Source organism: Strongylocentrotus purpuratus, unplaced genomic scaffold, assembly GCF_000002235.5.
Source record: "Strongylocentrotus purpuratus isolate Spur 01 unplaced genomic scaffold, Spur_5.0 spur5_scaffold_15, whole genome shotgun sequence".
NCBI classification, from domain to species: domain Eukaryota; kingdom Metazoa; phylum Echinodermata; class Echinoidea; order Camarodonta; family Strongylocentrotidae; genus Strongylocentrotus; species Strongylocentrotus purpuratus.
The window spans coordinates 31533957-31552096 of record NW_022145600.1 but is presented as its reverse complement, the minus strand read 5'-3'; the positions used below and the strand labels follow the sequence as shown (position 1 = coordinate 31552096).

The 18140-nt window shown below is 38.8% G+C and overlaps 3 protein-coding genes across 3 annotated transcripts in view; all 3 read left to right on the top strand.

Annotated features, from left to right (window-relative positions):
* The window catches only part of LOC591551 (tRNA pseudouridine synthase A), a 31120-nt gene that overhangs the window by 11902 nt on the left and 1078 nt on the right, over positions 1 to 18140 (top strand). Inside the window, exons 2-11 of the mRNA XM_030986196.1 lie at positions 4739 to 4975; positions 5552 to 5673; positions 6432 to 6661; positions 8013 to 8141; positions 8846 to 8924; positions 9541 to 9680; positions 10209 to 10324; positions 10911 to 10985; positions 12479 to 12549; positions 13126 to 13234. Of these exons, the coding sequence (XP_030842056.1) occupies positions 4778 to 4975; positions 5552 to 5673; positions 6432 to 6661; positions 8013 to 8141; positions 8846 to 8924; positions 9541 to 9680; positions 10209 to 10324; positions 10911 to 10985; positions 12479 to 12549; positions 13126 to 13234 (1269 nt within the window). The 5' untranslated portion in view covers positions 4739 to 4777. The remainder of the gene's footprint in view (positions 1 to 4738; positions 4976 to 5551; positions 5674 to 6431; positions 6662 to 8012; positions 8142 to 8845; positions 8925 to 9540; positions 9681 to 10208; positions 10325 to 10910; positions 10986 to 12478; positions 12550 to 13125; positions 13235 to 18140) is intronic.
* On the top strand, positions 13578 to 17087 carry LOC100892194. Its single transcript, XM_030986198.1, has 2 exons — positions 13578 to 15046; positions 16992 to 17087. Exon 1 carries the CDS (start codon positions 13857 to 13859, stop codon positions 15024 to 15026), a length of 1170 nt encoding a protein of 389 aa, XP_030842058.1. The 5' UTR covers positions 13578 to 13856; the 3' UTR covers positions 15027 to 15046; positions 16992 to 17087.
* On the top strand, positions 15099 to 16980 carry LOC115924231. Its single transcript, XM_030986197.1, has one exon. The coding sequence runs from the start codon at positions 15404 to 15406 to the stop codon at positions 16907 to 16909; it is 1506 nt and encodes a 501-aa protein (XP_030842057.1). The 5' UTR covers positions 15099 to 15403; the 3' UTR covers positions 16910 to 16980.

The following is an 18140-nucleotide window of genomic DNA, read 5'->3' as shown; positions in this document are numbered from 1 at the left end:
TAATACATTACTGTATACTCTTTCTTCTTGATTTTGAGTAAGTCTTGGCCCATTAGCGTTCCATCAACCATGAAATTATACATTTACAATGCACATACAATATACAAAGGAGCCAATTATCCATATTTCTAGGTTTATTTGTATTCATCATTGAACAAAAACAAGAATAAACAACATAAAGCAATAAACCCCCCCCCCCCCTAAATAAAACAAATAAATAAGTATTACTTGGAATACTCTTTGTGACGCAGCTGCGGTCGTATAAAAGGTTAAGTCTACTCCAAAAATAATTGCCTTTAATAGATGCAGAAAAACAAGAGAAACAGAGCAAAAAAAGTCGAGTAAAATTGGATGACTAACGAAGTATGCAGAAATGTGGAATTAAAAAATCACTACACAAATTGCCAATTTGGTTATCAGACTGTGACGTCATTGCCTCACTATTTTCAATTGCTTTATATTTTATTCCCAAAACTCGATTTCCCATGCCTTTGCCCATGATATATGATTTGTATCAAATTGCATGCATGATATTTCCCTAAATCTTTTGAGAACTTTGAAGAATTGATACTATTTTCTGAATATTGTATATTCATAATTATTGATTTCTATAATCAATAGCTTATCAAAATCAATATCAATATTAAGAAAGCAATTAGTGGAGGGTGAAGCAATGACGTCAAAATCTCATGAATGAGTTGCTAAAATGTCTTGTGATTTTCAAAGTTTTTCATGTCATTAAAAATTCATAACATTCTATTAGACATCTGATGTTGCTCAATTTGTTTTTGCGGTGCCAGGTAAAAATGTCAGAGGAAAAAATGTCAGAGGTAAAAATGTCAGAGGTAAAAATGTCAGAGGTAAAAATGTCAGAGGTAAAAATGTCAGAGGTAAAAATGTCAGAGGTAAAAATGTCAGAGGTAAAAATGTCAGGGGTAAAAATGTCAGAGGAAAAAAATGTCAGAGGTAAAAATGTCAGAGGTAAAAATGTCAGAGGTAAAAATGTCAGGGGTAAAAATGTCATATGTAAAAATGTCATAGGTAAAAATGTCGGAGGTAAAAATGTCAGAGGAAAAAATGTTAAAGGTAAAAATGTCAGAGATACAAAGAAAATGTCAGGTACAAAAAAAAATGTAGGGGGAAAAATTGGTGCCATCATTATATCTCGGCACTTTATCACACAAAATGTCAAGATGTAAGCTACTGGGCTTGTCTCTTATATTTTATAAATGACTGTGTATTGTACTTCGTACATGTCCTGAGGATAATACAATATGGAAAATAAATTTGAAACTTATATTTTGTGATCAGGTTTGCATATATTAATTTCTATTATTTTTCGATATTTTATATTGGTTGATGTTTTAATGTTTATTTGGTTTTGAGGAAGTAGGCCATAAAATATACATAGAATATTAAGATTGAATGAGATACAACAGGGAATCAGTTATAAAGATCCCACAGAAATTCCACAAATTCAGAAATTAGACCCATATCTTCATGTCCATCCCAGCAAAGACTGTTGTGACAAGAAAACGTTAATAAAAAGACACGGACGCTTTGTCCCCCCTCATCAATACTTTATTACAAAAGTTTAACAATGTTAAATATTGTCAGATAGTAGGCCTACAAGTGGTAAACGTTGAGACATATCTACCCAGGTATTTTGTCATGTGCTTTCGAGTTTCGTCCATAACACTGCAACTTTATATTTAAAAATTACGACTAAGAAACGTGGGAGAAATACAGTATAAGTACCTCAACTTCAACCGTTTTTGTTCTGCAAAATTCATGATGCATTTGTTTAATGTGTAGACTTGTACGAATATGTACCTGCTGGAAACTGTCGTATACAGTGTATGCCAGCACACCTTGTATAAATCCTGCACCAAATATCGTTCAAACAATATTACCATGTATACAAGCAGTATCATGATCAGGGGCGTCAATCCTGGGGGGGGGGGGGACGGGGGGACACGTCCCCCCTCCCCACGAATGTTCAGGTGGTGAAATGTACCCCCATGTTTTGTCAGAATAGAAGTTCTTTAATAATTTAATGTAACGTCAAAGCTTCCGCGCGGGAGGGTGGGGGGGGGGGGAGAACTGAATTCAAACAAGGATTAAGAGTCGAGAACGGTATACAACGAATCGTCTTCTTTCTCTCAAAATGTATTGAAACGTCAAAGAGAAAAAAAAAGGCAATGAATGAACCGGTCACCAATGAAATTACATGCCGTGAAACAGAATAACTAGAGAAAGAGTGTGTGTGTAGCAACATAACGTGGTATAATTTTGAAAGTAACTGTAAAGGTGACATGTAATTGTGTCCCCCCCCCCCCCCCCATGCTCTAACTCGGATTGACGCCCTTGATCATGATGCTACAAATGTGTACAGTAAAACTATGTTTCTGATATGTTACTCATGAATAAATATTTGTCAATTTCAGTGTTTGATCTCTCACATCAAATAATTATAGAACGATGTAGCTTAAACAGAACCTCTGCAGAGCGCGCGCTTATCTGGAATATGATGGTGCGGTTAGCATTTGATGTAACATTGGCGGCTTTCTGTTTTGTATCAGAGTATCAAGCTGCTTATTGATGTTCTCCCAGACTATTTATACCGCAATAGTGATCGACGATCAACTCTTTGCAAAGCGCGCGCTTCTCTGGAATGTGATGGTGCGGTTAGCATTTGATACATGGGCGGCTTTCTGCTTTGTATCAAGGTATCAAAGTATCAAGCACACAAAAAAGTGAAATTGTTGGAAATATTCATTTGTAGGAAATTACATTTTATAATAGTCATTGCCACATTTTAAAATGTCCATCAATCTTCAGAAGGGACGGTGAAGTGGGGGCGGGGGGGGGGGGGGGGGGGGGCGGAGGACTCACGGCGTGATATGTTATCTTCTTCTTTCTTTTTTGGGGGGGGGGGGCTGTGATGACTTTTCTTTTTATTAGTGATTACACCATCGAGCCACAACTCGGCCTATAATTGTTCATGGCCAAACTACTCGATTTTAGACATTCTTTTTTCCCAGAAGTTTGCTCAGTGTACCAGTATCATTTGCTTAGACAAAGGCATATGAGGGGGAGGCAGCCGGGTCATTACGAAGGATGCACCCCCTCCCCCCGTCTCCGCTCGGCAATATTTGGGCAAAAGGTCCCAATTCCGGGCAGTAAGGTAAATAAAAGTTACAGAAAGAAGAAAATAAAGCAGCGCTGAAATTAATGAAACTTTTACCTCTGACATTTTTACCTCTGACATTTTTACCTCTGACATTTTTACCTCTGACATTTTTACCTCTGACATTTTTACCTCTGACATTTATTCCTCTGACATTTTTTCCTCTGACATTTTTTCTCTGACATTTTTACCTCTGACATTTTTACCTCTGACATTTTTACCTCTGACATTTTTACCTCTGACATTTTTACCTCTGACATTTTTTCCTCTGACATTTTTACCCCTGACATTTTTACACCGAGCCGTTTTTGCTTCTATTGAAAGTAAGTTCTTTTTGGAGTGGACTTGCCCTTTAACAAGCCTTTACTGGTTTCAAAGCATTTACTGATAAAGGCATACATACGGTACTGTGCGTCCAGACAGATAATTTAAAATGGTAAATAAAACGGGTTTGCATCTAACGTTCCTTAAATCTTTCAAAAGGTACGTTGACAACATTATTTGAAAAATATTTGAAAAAGTATTTAAAGAGAATAAAACCCAACAACATGAGCTTATAATATTGTTCAAAATTGTCTGCCAGTTAAAAATATCTTGAATTGTTTGTATCTGATTAATTAGCAAGGAAAATAACATATCCAAAGTTTACACTTTTCTTACTAGCTGTTCTTCCATGGGAGTCGCCATTTTAATTAATAAATAATAATAATACAATGATGATGTACTGATGTTAGAGTAGTACACCTTGTGACATACCTGTAACAATGATTTCCTAATTATAGACAATTTGGGTAATCCATTCAGATGAATGAATATTCTCTCTTCACATATTGTGACCACATATTAGTTCAGCTGGCTGAAACTGTTGAGCAGTTCATTTTGCTAGCAAAATGTGTTACTTTGTCAGACAAAGATCTGCTGTTATTAAAGAGAGTGACAAAGACAGAAAGAATTGCTCACATTTCTCACTTGTTTGTTTGAGATGCAAGAGTACTAAGATGGCTACCAATCTGCATCAATGGCTCTACATGTATGGTTGCACAATAGCCAGTCTTTATGCAATCCTCTATCCATTCTGTGCAGGTCAATGGATATGTACTCTGACATCGCTATAGTATTCAAGATGGTAACTATCGTGGGAGAATGGCTAAAGAAAGGAAACTGTCAAAGCTGGACTGATCGTTTTCCTTTTAAGTAATCAAATGTGAAGTAATTAAAAAATTTGTTTAAGCAGCTGACAATTTTTATCAAGATTATTAGCTCACAAGTGTTGGGTTTCATACTTTCATTTTCTCTAAATGCTATTTGATGCATATTTTCAATTTCAATTGCAAAAGAGACAGGCCTTTCTGGTAAGTGTCTCAATACACATCCCCACCCTTCTGTATATTTGTTATAGGATGGGGAATGGGTGTACAGTACATACTTCCATTTGTCTCCATTGATGTATTAAAATACTTTGGTCATTTTATTGTTGTTAACTATAGCAATGTCTACTTTTCTTCCCTTCATTCTTTGCCCTCTTTCGATCATTTTCCCAACCTGCAGGTTTCGGCAGGGCTACTCCATTGCTTTCTGTGTCCTTCCATGATTCGCAAAGCATTGAACAACCTTGTTAAAAGTGCTGTGTCATCTTTCAAAATGGCTGACATTGTTCCAACGGCTGCAGCGATGTCTTCCGATGGAGATAGCATGACCGTGTCACCAGCCACAGCAGATGATAGGAAGAGGGCAGCAGACAACTCGCCTGATAAAGACTGCAAGATGCAGAAACTGGAGGTACCAGTATGTAGATTTAAATCCCCACTGCACTAGTTTGGCCAGCAGAGATTAGACCTCCCTGCATGGGCACTGACAGGTGGTTTTCTCATCACAGCAGCTCTCAATTAACATAAGAAAAGGGGATCATGGGGACCTATGGTCACCAATTAGGCATTGTTTGCTATATGCGCAAGTAGCTATAAGTAGTGCAGTGGGGCTTTAAGGACTGTGCTGAACTACATGTATTTAATGTTGCATTTACTTGAAGGTAATGAGCCAAACGGAAGCGCTTAACCATGTAAACATTGAAATGTAGTTTTTATTACAGCTATCAATCAAACCCTCGAATTTAGGTTGATCCATGAATAACAAAATAATGAGACCAAGCACCATCATACACAAAACTGTTCTCAAATAATTGTTTTCTAAGAGTTGTTTCTGTGTTATGGACTGTTTATCGAATACCACATAGCTGCTTTGCTTGGATCTTCCAATATACAGATATTTTAAAAAGATAAATTCTTTTCTTTGAATGAATGACAAAGAAAGAAAATTGTACATTGATCTTGTCTCCACATTTCATTTGATTTGTATTTCCAGGATAGTGTCAGCAGTATAGACGTCACCAATGGCAGTGATGGACCAAAACGAAGCAAGTTATTAAAACGTAAAGTGGCCATCCTTCTCTCATACGCTGGGGCTAACTATGTCGGCATGCAGAGGTAAGCAAATACACACATATTTTAATTAAGTTGCATTAGCTGCCAATAAAGCATAGAATTGCATTTAAGATAATTCTGCTTGTTTGCAAAGCTTTGAATGGTCAAGCCCCAAACTTATTTGTTGAATCATTTTCATATAAACCACATCCATTTTCACATAACTTACAAAGTATAGATATATGTAGTACTTTGTTGGATGGCTTCTCTTTACTTTTACACCCTGTTTTCCAGAATTTTTGGAACCCAGAATTAAGTGTGGTGAACTACTCTTGATAGATTGTAAAGCCTGTCTGCACTACTTGGAGCTACTTGCGCCTTCTAAATAGCCAACAATGCCTAAGTGGTGACCGTTGATCCCCCATGGTCCCCTTTTTCTTATGTTAATTGAGAGCTGATTTGATGAGATAACCACTTGTCAGTGACCTTGCAGCGAGGCTAAACTAGTACAGACGGGCTTTAAATGGAAATTGTCACATGTCTAACGATATCACTCATCTGCCATTTTAGCATTTATAAAGTAAATCAAACACATTTTTTTTTAATTCAGATTTCAGATCCAATGAGTATCTAAAACAATTATTGACCTTTCTTTGCTTGTTTGTTGACATGATTTGTAAGTGTTTTTAGATATGTGTGGGTTGTGGACCCTTTGAAAACCAACTTAGGTTGAAACTTGAAAGGGTAATCCACCCCACATGTGGATTTTTTTTTTTTTTTAAATTGATTAGAAATAAAAAACCTCCCCTTTTGTACGATAGGAACCCAGGGGTGCAGACCATAGAGGAGGATCTAGTGAACGCGTTGGTCAAGTCCGGAGCCATCCCCGAGGACTGTGGAAGAAACATGAACAAGATGAGCTTTCAGAGGTGTGCTAGAACAGACAAAGGTGTGTCGGCTGCAGGTCAGGTGGTCTCTCTCAAAGTGCTCATGCTTGATAACCTGATGGAGAGGATTAATGAGCATCTACCACCGGTCATCCGTGTCATGGGTAAGTTTCTCTGTTGCTTCTTGTTTACTGCATAGGTATATGTAGGTCTTTCCTCTGAAAAAAGTGCTGTCTATTATGTTATATTGGCAAGATGAGAGAGGGATATTACACTAATTGATTGCAGTGGTAATAGTATAGATATATTTACTGCTATGACAGGCATCGCTTTTTCTATAGTCTCAAGGGGATGTTACATTCTGCCTTGGGGTCATAGCAGGATGTAACGACCCCTTGAGCCTATAGAAACGGCGATACCTCTCATAGTATAGTATTAATGACTGCTTTGAGAGAAACAGTTGTTTTTATACGCTCAAGGGAAGGTTAGAATTGTGCTATTGCCCCGAGGCGTGCCAAGGGCAATAGCCCAATTGTAACCTTCCCGAGAGCATATAAAAACAACTATTTCTCGAATATTAAAGCAGTCATTAATACTTTTATATGCCCAAAAAAACAAAAAAAAATAAATAAAAAATAAAAAATAAAAAAAACTTTTGTCGAAGATGGGATTCGATCTCTAGCGTACAGAAGGTGATGTAACTAAAATCACAGTCTTAAACCGCTCGGCCATCGCGCTCTGTTACCTCACCGAGGAGTTTTCTCTAATATATACATTAAAATGGATTGAAAACAGCTTCGCCTGGTGGATGCTTCGCGGCTGCTCCATTAAACGGGCCCTTCTTTTACTTTTGCAATGCATATTGGCACGAACTTAGATCAAGATCTATCGGCAGATGTTGTTTTGGCTTAATGGAAGTTTATTTTCGTCTTCATGTCATCAATGCAAGATAAAAATTGTCGGTAAGATCGATCAAGATTCAATTGTATTGAAATTACCGACCAATTCTTCGCACACGTACGGTATCCTTGATCGCTCAGACCATTTTTTAACATGTAAACCTATGGGGTAACCATGGAGACTGAACTATTTTCCCGGTAACCATGGTTACTGGGATTTTAGAACTGTTTTAACCATGGTTACTGGGAATTTTACAGAAATACAAAGTTTATGAATGCAATTTCGACCAATCAGATGGCTGGATTTCTTAAGTGAGGTATATAAAAGTAAATATATCTATACTATTGCCCTTGAGTGAATTTTAAACTGCATTATGCCCTAAGACAAAGTCAGGGAGCGTATGACAGTTTCAACATCGCTGAGGGGCTCAGCTGCAACTCTAAAGTGGACTGCAATACTAACAGTTCTTTTAAATTGATAGGTTTATCTTTAACTAACCAATAAAATGTGCATTTTGCTGAATAGGTTACATTGACATTTGAAGTAATTGTAGGCCAACCTACCTGTACCTTTTATGCAAATTTATTATGTAAAATGCAATCTTGTTCTCAACAGGTGTGACGAGGACAACGGGTGGTTTCAATTGCAAGAATAACTGTGAGTTTAGGACCTACATGTACCTGATACCAACTTTTGCTTTCACTCCCTTGGAGGACTTCACATTGGAGAAATACAGAGTTTCTGGTAGGTATTACGATTCTACTGTACACACTTTTCTACATTACTCACAATAAGTGATACATGTACGTGTAAAATATGTGTTGTCCTCAAGCGGATAGGTCACCGGACTGTGGATCACAGGTTAAGTCCTGCCATGACACTAATGTCTTTGGCAAGACATTTATCCCAGTTGCCACGCTCAACCCAGGTGAGGTAAAGGGGTACCTGGCAGGAATTAATTCCTTGAAATGCTAGAGCGCTATAATGGCAGCTATGCTAAGGCTGGGGTAATAATTGTGGAGCACCAGGAATGTCAGGTTTGGCAGGCTAAAGTGCTATATCAGAACCCACTGTTATTATTAAAATGCTATTTTGAACTAAGTGTACCCCATTTGCAGGTCATATTTCTGGAATGTTCATGTTTGAAGACAACTACCCCTTCATTCATCTGTATTTTATTTATTTGTCACCTACTTTTCAAGACATTTCATTCAAAAGCTTTTCTTTGGGACAAAGAAATAGCATTAAGTGTCCAGTAATAGGTTACCCATCATGCTACCTCTTTCAGAATACTTGTAGATCCTCTAGACAGCTTAGAACCTTTTGTTACAGCAGGTGAACGATCTGTGATGGCCAAACTTCTGTTCTCTTGTATTTAAGAATTCTCTCAGTGCAAGTATTGCAGAGTTAGATTCCTTCATGTCATGTCCCATGTTGCTTATTTTCAGATGAAAAGATTGAAGAGGTGGGTGAACAACTCAAGAAGTACATCGGCACTCACAACTTCCACAACTTTACATCAGGAAAGTGAGTACAACGTCTAAGGTCAATCCGTTCTATCTAACATGTCGAACGGGATAGGATGAAAATTTGAACAGTATTGGACAAGTATTAAGATTGTTATACATTTTTTAAACTTGACGACAGTTCCAAACCATTGATTTTTCATTCAAATTGTCAAAATGCTACCGTACAGCAAAGTTTCTGTCAATGTAGAAATAATTTTTTTTTTAAGGGTTGCCAATTTGAAGAAGAAAAGATGACCAAGTTAACCTTTAAAGCCCCACTGTACTACGTGTGCCTACTTGCTCCCTCTATATAGAAAACAATGCCTAATCGGTAACCATTGTTCCCCCGTGATCCTCTTTTTAAAATGTTAATTGAGAGCTGAGTTGATGAGATAGCCACCTGTCAGTGAATTCCCTGGGTGGTCTAATCCCACCTAGCCAAACTTATACAGACGGCCTTTAACACTTCCTATCATGAATGAGACAGCCAAACTTTTAACAGACCATCTCATGCTGGCACCTCAGATCAACAATTACTCTGTCATGGCAAACTTTTGTACCTTGCCAAAGGTGCAAGACCTACTTCTGCCTCATTTCTACACTGAGCTTCTCCATGTCTTTTGTTTCCTCCAAAGAGCCTTCACTGATCCCAGTGCCAATAGGTACATCAAGGAATTCACATGTGAAAAGGGCTTTGTGGACGACGGGTTAGAGTTTGCCGTCATAAAGGTCAAAGGTCAGAGCTTCATGCTCCATCAAATCCGCAAGATGCTTGGTAAGTCCTCTAGCAATATTACTTGTATGTTGGTCTAACTTTATAGTTGCTCTTTTCCATATCTGATGATGATAACAAAAATTGACACGCTCTTATCAGAGTCCTGTTATTAACAAAAAAGTAAGCTCAAAAGCAAACTTAAATTTTCATGGAGTAGATGAAAACTTCAAATGAATGTTTTGAAGTTCAAATGCAGTGGGCGAGTAATTACCACATAAACCTTTAATTTGTCATTTGTTAGAACTGATATTATTGATAATCAATGATATGTTTCCCCATAAAAGCTGATTATATGTTTTGTTGGTTTTCATTACTTTCATTAGCTATACATGTAGCACCTACACACTTTTGTTTATCAATTTGTACATATATTTATTTGCTTGACGTCATATACATGTATGTAGCTTTTTTTCTACATGGTCAACAGTTAAGGTAAACAAGTGTAAGTATCTTTTTACATCATATTCTTAGGATGTCAACAGAAGATAACCTTTAAATTAAATTCTGCTGTATCAACTGTATTTCCAGGTCTTGTTCTTGCCGTCGTACGGGGTCTGACACCACCTAGTACTGTTGAGAGAGCATTTCAGGAGCCAAAACTGGACATTCCCCGGGCACCCGGCCTAGGCCTGGTCTTAGAAGCAGTATGTATATGTATACTATTGCCCAACTGTTGAGTCAGTGTTAATACCATAGCATATTGAGAGAGATAGTTGTGACACACGCACACATACGCGGTCAAAGGTCAAGTCATACCATTACCCTACTGTTGAGTCAGTGTCAATACCATAGCATATTGAGAGAAATAGTTGTGACACACGCACACATATGCGATCAAAGGTCAATTCATAGCATTGCCCTTCTGTTGAGTCAGTGTTAAAACCATAGCATATTGAGAGAGATAGTTGTGACACACGCACTCATACCCGGTCAAAGGTCAATTCAGGGAGCTCCAATTACATGTAGCTCCCTTCTATAGACATTGTATGTAATCTAGACATTGCTGTTTAAGAGCATTAACATTGTACACTAAGAATAAAATGTTAAAAGCTATTCTCTGCTGTAAGACAATTGATTCATTTTATTTTGCAATGTACTTATAGTAAGAATGTCTAAAACGATCAAGAAAGGGGTAATGGTGAAAATGTCAACTCATTGGCTCTATCACTGAGTGAGCCATGCTGTCAAGATTGTAATACATGACCATGTTTTGTTTATTCTGTTTCACAGGTACACTATGACTGCTATAACAAGCGATGGGGCAATGATGGTCTACATGAACCACTCACATTCGAGGCATCTAAGGTAAGATATCTGATTTACCCTAGTTAAAGATAAACTTGAGTTCTGGTAAAAAAAAGAAAATAAATTCTCACAGAATCAAATGAAACTTACACTGAATGTTCAAGATTACACATAAATGACATTTGCCAAACAACTTTGGTAGAAAATGTATACTGGCTGAGTAATGAGCATAGAAAGATAAGGAAATCATGGTATACTAGCCCCGACACCATTTGTGTAGTCCCATATACATCTTTCTGTGCACAGTGCTTGTTACTTTACCAAGACTGGGCCAAATTTATTATGATTTTGATGACTCCAGAACCTTGCAGTAGACACTAATACTTACATCACTATAAACATGACGGACAAAGAAAGCGGACAAAATATACAGTTCCTCATTCTACCCTCAACAATTACTGTGGTAGACAAAGGAACATCCCCTCACTGCTATTATGTAAAAATAAGTAGCACAGGTGAATATGCATGTGACACCTGTTCTACACATTTTTACATAATAGCAGTGAAGGGATGTTTCTTTGTCTACCACAGCAATTGTTGAGGGTAGAATGGGAACAGTATATTTTGTCCGCTTTCTTTGTCTGTCATGTTCATAGTGCATGCTACATGATCAACTTTTTCTGATCCATTCCACACCTTTTCTTTCACAATGCAATCGTATGACCAGAACTCAACTTTATCTTTAATTAAAAAGGAGCTAAAGTGCAAACTGTATACAATCTAATTACAAAGACCGCTCAAGGGAAACATAAAGAGTGGTCTTTAGACTTCATAGGCAGGGTGTCTTTATGTACAGGTTCCTTTAGTACAGGTTTCAATGTGAAACCATATTTAAAGCTTATCTGCCGTAGTTTACAGGAGGGATTACACCGCCCTGCAAGGTCACTGGACAGGTGGTTATCTCATCAACTCAGCTCTCATTTAACATGAGAAAAAGAGGATCATGGGGGACGAACAGGCACTGAAAGGGGAAGTTTTCTATATAGAGGGAGCAAGTAGCTACAAGTAGGACAGTGTGCCTTTAAGGGAAACAAAAAAATGTGGTCTTTAAAGACAGGTGGTTTCGAAATCCTATAGAGACCACTTTACATGTTTCCCTTGAGTGGTCTTTATCAGTGCAAAATACTATGGGAGAACACAATGAGACCAGAAGCCAGAGTCTTACTGAAATGGAAATGAATACAACAAATTTTAGATGAAACAGACACTGCCCAAAATATCTCCTTTTTTGTGTGTGTGTAATTGTTTGAATATCTCAAAATTATTTAGGGCAGTAATTGCTCAATCCTATAATACTATGTGAATATTTAGTAGATTACAGTTTTGTGAAATAAGATGACTTAATGAATGTCTGGCTATGTTGTGGTATGTATAATTCTGATTTTGTTGTTTGTGTGTAAAGTATGTTTAAGTTTAATGCAACCCTCCTCAAAATGTACACTTTTTTCATGAACTATTAATAATCATACTTTTATTTCTCTTCTCTTATACAGGAGAAAATTGAGGCATTTAAGCACAAACATATCTACCCAAACATCATCGTCAGAGAAAAGTACAACAAGTCGTATCCTTTAATATAATCAGTCGTTTCTTTTGGTTTTTAAATTGGCATCTCATTGATTTTAACTTGCTGAAACTGTCATTTGCATTTATGAGGTGTATTCAGATGTAATATAGTTTTATATGTGTGTATTGCTATGGAGATCTGCTCTGTACTCTAAAAATAAAAAAATCTGAAATCTTTTTTCTCCAAAAGAAAATGTTAAATCATTATATGCGACCTCAATATGATTATTGTAAATATGTTTCTATACAATCCCTGTATGAATGAATTGATTCTGTCATCAATAGCTAAGAAAATGAATATTTATGAAATTTCTATACAGAGCAAATGGGAGAGTACCTCGCAAGATACGTCACAAAGTTAATTGGATTTTGCTCATACTTTCACCGACCAGCTCTCTCATTTTCTGCTTCTATTAAAACCAGTTTAATATCAGGGTGGACTTCACCTTTATATCATATTCCCTTTTCACGTTGATTACATAAGGCTTGGTTTAATAGTCTTCCACACATACACAGATGAATAGTAAAGAAATAACGTGATTTTTCCTTAATACATGTAAATGTGAATGATCAGTATGCTGCAGTGGTTGAGCACATTACCCCTCCACAGCTATGATGTAGTAGGGACCAGGAATCCATTGAGGATAGCTGCTACAGAGATGAAGAAAGCTCAGGAAGAACAGGTTTGTTTCATTTCCTCTACACATTGACTGTTATTCTTTAATACCACCTCAACCATTCCCTTCCAAGACATTTTGCCATGTCCCAGGGGTTAGCATGTAAATCAATTTTGTAGCACCTCTGTTGATTTCCATACTTCCTTGGGAATCACGATCATTTCAGTTGTCTCAACCCTTGGCTTGATATACCCATTTTATTTTTGACTGATTCATTTTTGTTGCTGTAAATGCCAATGACCGACTTATAAAATCACTATATTTTGATTAATTATTATTTATTTTATTTTTGATTAATTGATAGATTTATTTGTTATTAGTTATTAATATTTTACTTCGTATGTCTCGTTGAAGAGACTACATGAGATCCCGCCTTCGCGCATGCGCACATAGTCGTCTTCGCAAGCTAAGTTAATGGAAAGTTAAAACTTTTCATCGCACATTTTTACTTCATTTTCATCGGAAATCATCAGTTCTTTTTTTGTAAACGTAGTTTACTGGACTTTTAAACGTTTTTTGGGACGTTTCTCATCAGGTTAGACGTTGTCTACGCCTCCCACTTTCGTTTTTTGAGACGATTCAGGAATATTGTGTTCGCAAGTGAGTCGTGATTTTCACGGACTCAGCTATGTCTTTGCACACAGCGGATTTTGCGTCGTGCGTGTCGGGGGAGTTAGCCGACACTGGACCACTCGTCCCGCCTAGTGAATCTAAGAGCATGCGAGGAAAAAAGAAGGAAGTCAAGAAAAGGACTTTGCAAAAATCAGATATCCCGTCGGGGAGTCGATCGAGTGCTATGAAGCCTAAATCTATGATTCCGGCGACGGTCTCGAGACCTCCGGATGAAGCCAACGTTGACGAAAACGTGGAAGTTTCTGCCATGGAACTTCGCATGAACAAAATGGAGGCCATGCTGGCTCGCGTGGTGGCGGCCATCCCCGGCCCCGCTCAAACCCAAAGCGGCAACTTTTCAGACGAGTCAGCAGATTTAGAGGACGTTGAATCAGATCACGAGGGGGAGCACTACACATGTGTCCCAAACATCGCAGCTAAGTTTGCTGTCCCCACTGGACTGGGGGAACCAGTGGATGAGGAAATTGCTAATTCTGCATCTTACTTGATAATGAACAGATTGGAGGACAAGGTCCTTGCGGATACGTCGGCTAAATACTTGCCCCCAAGTAACTGTGAATATTTAGACACTCCAAAGGTAAACTCAGCAATCTGGGACAATCTTACTCAGCGTTCTCGTACTCGGGATTTGAAACTTCAAAGAGTCCAAAGATCCTTGACCAGAGGACTGTCAGCATTCACACAGTCTCTCTCATCCCAAACAATTACGGAAACACAACAAGACTCCTTGGCTTTGATTTGTAACGCCAACTTTGAATTGAACAGCCTGAGAAAGGAGTTTATCAAGCCAGAGATGAACGAGGCGTACAGCCATTTATGTAAACCGTCCGCCCCAGTCACGAAGTATCTCTTTGGAGATGACCTGGGGAAGCGTATGAAAGACCTCAAGGAGGAGCAACGGGCGGCGGCCGGAGCGGTAAAACAAGACAAGCCCGCTTACCGTTCACACCAGCGATACCACCCTTACAAACCCCAGAACTTTTCGAAGTTCCAAGACGCAGGATGGACTTCATCCGCCGGCCCGAGCAAGCAGAGTTTTCAGAAACCTTCTTACCAGCGTTCAAGTTCTTTCCGCCAGCCTTTTTTAGGCCAGGGGCGGGGACGGGGAAAACCACCCGCTCAACAAAATCAGCAACAGCACAGCCGACAAGGCCAGAGGAAGTAGCTGCCATCATACCCGACGAGGTAGGTGGAATATTTTCTTGTTCTAGATCTAGATCTAGTCCCGATTCAATTAAAGATTTGAATAGTGACCCTCCTGTGGGAGGTCGACTGAGGCTTTTCTACCATAAATGGCGTGATATTACATCAGATCCCTTTATCTTAGAGGCGGTCAGAGGTTACAAAATTGAATTCAATCAGGTTACACAAACCCTGCAGGGGACTAAACCTTTTATCCTTCATAAAAGGAATAAATCAGAAACCGAGATCATTAGTAAGGAAATAGCTAAACTTCTCGATAAAGAAGTGATTGAACCATGTGCCCGACAGCAGGGTGATTTCTTATCTAACGTTTTCACTGTACCAAAGAAAAATGGTAGTATGCGTTTGATCCTCGATCTTTCAAGATTGAATCTGAATCTTATGACCCAACATTTCAAAATGGATAGCATACATACAGCAACTTATTTGCTGACCCAGAATTGTTATTTAGCCTCAGTCGATCTACAGGATGCTTACTATTCGGTCCCAATCAGCAAGAACTCCAGGAAATTCTTGAGATTCATATGGCAAGACAAATGCTGGCAATTTAAAGCTTTACCTAATGGTTTGAGCACGGCACCAAGGCTATTCACTAAGATTTTGAAACCAGTGTTTGCCCATTTACGACAATTGGGACATACAGTTATTGGTTATCTGGATGATACATTAATTGTGGGTGAATCTAAGAGACAGGTAGAATTGGCAGTTCGTAATACTACAGAAATTCTCAGTGAATTGGGGTTCAAAGTTCATCCTGATAAATCAGTGCTGGAGCCTCAGCAAGAGCTCCGATTTCTCGGGTTCATTCTGAATACTAGTAATATGACAATTGGCCTACCAGAGGAGAAGATCCAAGACATATCTGGGATCTGTCGGGACTTATTACACATGAAATCCCCGTCTATCAGACATGTAGCTCGAGTCATAGGGAAACTCGTAGCCACTTTTCCAGCGGTTCAATTTGGTCCCTTGTTTTACCGCAGTCTAGAGAAAGACAAAACAGTAGCCCTGAAGGTAAACAAGGGACACTTTGATAGACATATGAACCTCTCTGACGAATCAAAACTTGAACTGTTATGGTGGACCAAATTATCTAGTAGGGCCCCATCACCCATTAGAAGAGAAAGTCCTACCCTTGAAATCCGTACGGATGCGAGCGGAGCTGGATGGGGGGCAACCAACATGCAAGTTGAAACAGGGGGTAGATGGAATGAGAGTGAATTGGTCAGAGCAAAGAACAACGAAATAAACTATCTGGAAACTTTGGCAGTAGGATTAGGTTTGAAGTCGTTCTGCTCTGACTTACGTGATGCCCACGTGCTTGTCAGATCAGACAACGTTACAGCTGTCACTTACTTGAATTGTATGGGCGGCTCCAAATCACTTGCCTGTAACAAAGTAGCACACGAGATATGGGAATGGTGCATTGACAGAGACATTTGGATTAGTGTAGCCCACTTACCAGGCCGAGAAAATACAGAAGCTGATCGAAAGTCACGCAAATTTAATGACAGAACCGAATGGATGCTTAATAGAGAAGATTTCCATAAGGTAGTTTCCTTTTTTGGACTGCCTGAGATTGACCTGTTTGCATCTAGATTAAATGCACAGTTGAGTAGGTATGTCTCTTGGCTACCAGACCCTAACGCAGAATCAGTGGATGCTTTCTCACTGAACTGGCGAGAATTCAATTTCTATGCATTTCCCCCCTTCTGCCTCATACCCAAATGCCTCCAAAAGATTAGAATGGATAAGGCACAAGGACTGCTGGTTGTCCCAAATTGGCCAACTCAAGCATGGTTCCCTTGCATTAAGGCGATGATGAAAGGGGAACACTACTATTAAAGAGAAAGGTCAGCCTTCTCACTCAACCTGTTTCTAATGTACCGCACCCCTTACATGAACGTCTTGATCTTCTTTGTTTCAGATTATGCGGGGATCCTTTAATCAACATGGACTAAGTACAGAAACAGTGGACATTCTCACAGCATCATGGAGATCTTCAACCAAAAAGCAGTATACCATTTACATCAAGAAATGGATACAGTTCTGTGCACAACACAAAGTGAGCCACCTTCAAACCAAGGTTAACACTGTTTTGGAATTTTTAAGTAATCTTTTCCAGAGTGGAACTTCCAGTTATAGTGCAGTCAACACAGCACGCAGTGCCCTCTCGTCTTATGCCGTGTTAGAGGATAATACGTGTACAATTGGAAACCACCCACTCATTTGCCGACTACTCAAAGGCATATTTAACCTGAAACCACCGAAAGCTCGATACACAAGCATCTGGGATGTCAACATTGCCCTGAAATACATGAGGAAACTTTCGCCAGCGACATCGTTGAATCTAAAGGCACTCACCCTCAAACTGAGTCTGTTAATGGCACTCATATCAGCGCAGAGGGTACAATCTCTGCATTTTTTGAAACTAAGTACCATGGAACTTAAACAAGGTTCTGCAACATTCTGTGTAGACGATGTCATTAAACAGACAAGACCAGGTTCAACAGGTCTCATGCTGCATCTTAAGGCTTACCCGCCAGACAGACGTCTGTGCATTGTTAACTATCTTAAGCAATATATTAGCAGGACAAAGAATTTGAGGAATCAGGAAGATTATCTCTTCATTAGTTTCTCTAAACCTCACCAAAGAGTTACATCGCAGACAATTTCCAGGTGGATCAAAGAATCCCTGACAGCTGCTGGGATTGATACATCTGTATATAAATCACACTCAACACGTGCGGCAGCGGTCTCTGCAGCGAAGAGAGCAGACCTGCCTATTTCCAATATCCTCACCCAGGCAGGGTGGGCGAACGAACAGACATTCAGAAAGTTCTACGACAAACCTTTAGTGAAAGGACAAGGAGCCTTCACAACAGTGATTTTGCAACAATAATCCTGTAAAAGATACAAGGTACATCTTTTATCTATACCTCTAAATACTAGTTTTTTCAAACGTATTTTGTACAACGGCCAAACGTTACTGCTGTGCTTCGAAATCTCATGTAGTCTCTTCAACGAGACATACGAAGTAAAATAGAAAGATTAAACGAGAACTTACCGTTTCAAG